The sequence below is a fragment of the Thrips palmi genome, unplaced genomic scaffold (genome assembly GCF_012932325.1).
Source record: "Thrips palmi isolate BJ-2018 unplaced genomic scaffold, TpBJ-2018v1 HiC_scaffold_11, whole genome shotgun sequence".
Lineage (NCBI taxonomy): Eukaryota > Metazoa > Arthropoda > Insecta > Thysanoptera > Thripidae > Thrips > Thrips palmi.
Window position 1 is genome coordinate 8,770,165 of NW_023144622.1, and position 2,287 is coordinate 8,772,451.

Below are 2,287 nucleotides of genomic sequence, written 5' to 3' on the forward strand. Positions count from 1 at the left end.
CAGGGCCCCCGGGAAGGGCCCCACCAGCGCAGGAGGGGGGCCCCCCCCACGGCGCCCCCTTCCGGCCCCCAGGGCCCCGCCCGGCAGAGGCGGGCCAGGAAGGGCCGGCCCCGGGGAGGGGCCCCGCGCCCGGCCCGCCCCGAAGAGGTAAGGGGCGGCGCCGGGGCCCCCGGGGGGCCACCCCCCGGCCCCCGGACCCCCCGCCACCGGGCCCCCCGGACCCCCCTCCCGCCGGGGGCCCCCCCGGGGGGCTTGGGGGGGACCGGCGCCCCAGCTGCTCAGCCCGAGCCCCCGGGTTGAAGGGGCGGGGCCCCGCGGGGGCCCCCACGGGAGGCCAGCCCCCGCCCGGGCTCCCCTCGCCGCGGGTTAAGCCGGAACGTGGTGGTCCTCCCGGGAGCCGGGGGGGCCCGCCCCCGATGGGGGGCGCGGGGAACCCGGGCCCGGCCCCAGCGGGGGGTTCCCCGCAGGGGGCCCCAAAACCCACCGGGCAGCCCCCAGCAAGGTTTAGAGAAACCCCCAAAGGCGGGGTGGGGTTTTAACTCATAATCTCACTGGTAAATCAAAGGCATCAAAATTTTGTCCTAATGGAGTGTAAGCTGCTATCGCCCCTGGAACGGCGTCTTGGTTTATGTCCTTAAAAGGGGCGTGAACTAACCTAGGACTCCAAGCAAATGAGCATTTTACGGGCGTAGTTTTAGTGCCTTTGGTTTTCCACTGGGGAACACAGTCCGTCAGTGTTTCCACTCAGGACCTCACCGACAAGCCACGACGTACCTGCGCGCCCACGGCGTACACGTAGAGGATGCCGGCGTTGATGAAGAGGGGCATGTAGGAGCCGAGCTGGCCGCGCAGGTTGTCTTCGACCACCTCGCCGACGTACATGGGGCACACGATGAGCGTGCCGCCCATGCCCACGCCCAGCAGCACGCGGCCCAGGATGACCACGGCGAGGACGAGGTCCGTGCTGGGCGCGGCCTCGAGCACGCCGTCAGCGACGGCGGACGTCGCGCCGGCGGTCACGTTGGTGATGGTGATGGCGGTGGCGGTGTCCTTGGCGGTGAAGTCGGTCCAGAAGGCGGGCAGGATGAGCGCGGCCCAGCCCGCCACCAGGGGCACGGCCACCAGGAGGCCGGACAGGCGGCGGCCCCAGCGCTCCGTGAGGGGCCCGAACAGCGCGGCGCCCACCATGCCCGCCGGCCACACGATGGCCGCCACCCAGGACAGGGCCTCCTCGGACACGCCGATGGACAGCAGCTGCGGCCCCGCCACCGAAGACCAGCCGGCAGCCGCGCCGAAGGAGAAGGCGATCAGGTTCACTGCGGAAGCACGGCAGCGGTTACGGATAAGTTCGAGGGGGGAGGGTTACGAAAAGACAAGGTCTGGCCTACACCTACCCCGTTAAAGAAACAAAACGGGATGGACCTTTTCTTTGAGGGACTGATACACAGGGTGAACTAATTCACTCTCTAGCTCTCTGCTCGGCCAATTCCCACAACGAAAGGCGAGACAAAACCGCGAAACAACAAGCGAGCTATAAATACCTGGGTCATGGAATATTTTGCCAGGTTGCGCCTCGCGGCGCCGCGCTACTGTTCCTGTCGCACTCCCCGTTTGGCAAGTCCGCCAAGCCGCCACCCCCTCCCCCCGACCGGTTTAGGCGTGCGGTTTGCGCCAAGGGAGCCATATATTTCTGGAGGGATGCAGCTCTGCACCGCCGAGCCACGGCCAAGCCGCCCTCCCCTTGAGGTTGGCTGGCCCGGGCCGCTGGCCTGGGCGGCCGCAGCCTGAATCGCAATGTGTGCTCACATGACTGCCGCCTGGTTCCGCAGGCTCCTTTTCGTCGCTCTGCCTCTCTCGCACCGGTACGAGACGCTCTGTGAGTGCGAGAGAGACAGAGCGACGACCCTTGCGAGTTGCAGCGCACTCACCCACGATGGTGGCGACGAACTGGGGGCTCCTGCCGGGCAGCCAGGACGGGTGCGAGGGGGCGCGCTGGTCGGTGGCGCCGCCCGCCAGGGGTGCCTTGGCGCTGACGCCCATGTCGGAGCGAGCTGGGTCTCGGGGACGACGGCTTGGAGCTGACGGCGCCGACGGCCAGGTGTCTTGCCGCCAACGGCGCGCCCTCCAACTTATATACCTCGCCGGCGCCACCGCGACTCCACGTTGACTCGGCGACGTCGCGCACCTCGGCGATGACGTCGACGGCGACGTGCCCGCCGCGTCACGGCGCCCCGACGAACCCAGCGCGGCCGCCGGGCCGGCCAGGGCGCCCATTTGCCGCGGCGCC

At 69.5% G+C, this 2,287-nt stretch overlaps 1 protein-coding gene across 1 annotated transcript; it reads right to left on the minus strand.

Moving 5' to 3' along the window:
* Window positions 1-540: 540 nt before the first annotated feature.
* On the minus strand, window positions 541-2,083 carry LOC117639722 (solute carrier family 2, facilitated glucose transporter member 8-like). Its single transcript, XM_034375598.1, has 3 exons — window positions 1,929-2,083; window positions 775-1,316; window positions 541-633 (listed from the first exon to the last, which is right to left on the minus strand). Exons 1-3 carry the CDS (start codon window positions 2,038-2,040, stop codon window positions 541-543), a joined length of 747 nt encoding a protein of 248 aa, XP_034231489.1. The 5' UTR covers window positions 2,041-2,083.
* Window positions 2,084-2,287: the final 204 nt, after the last annotated feature.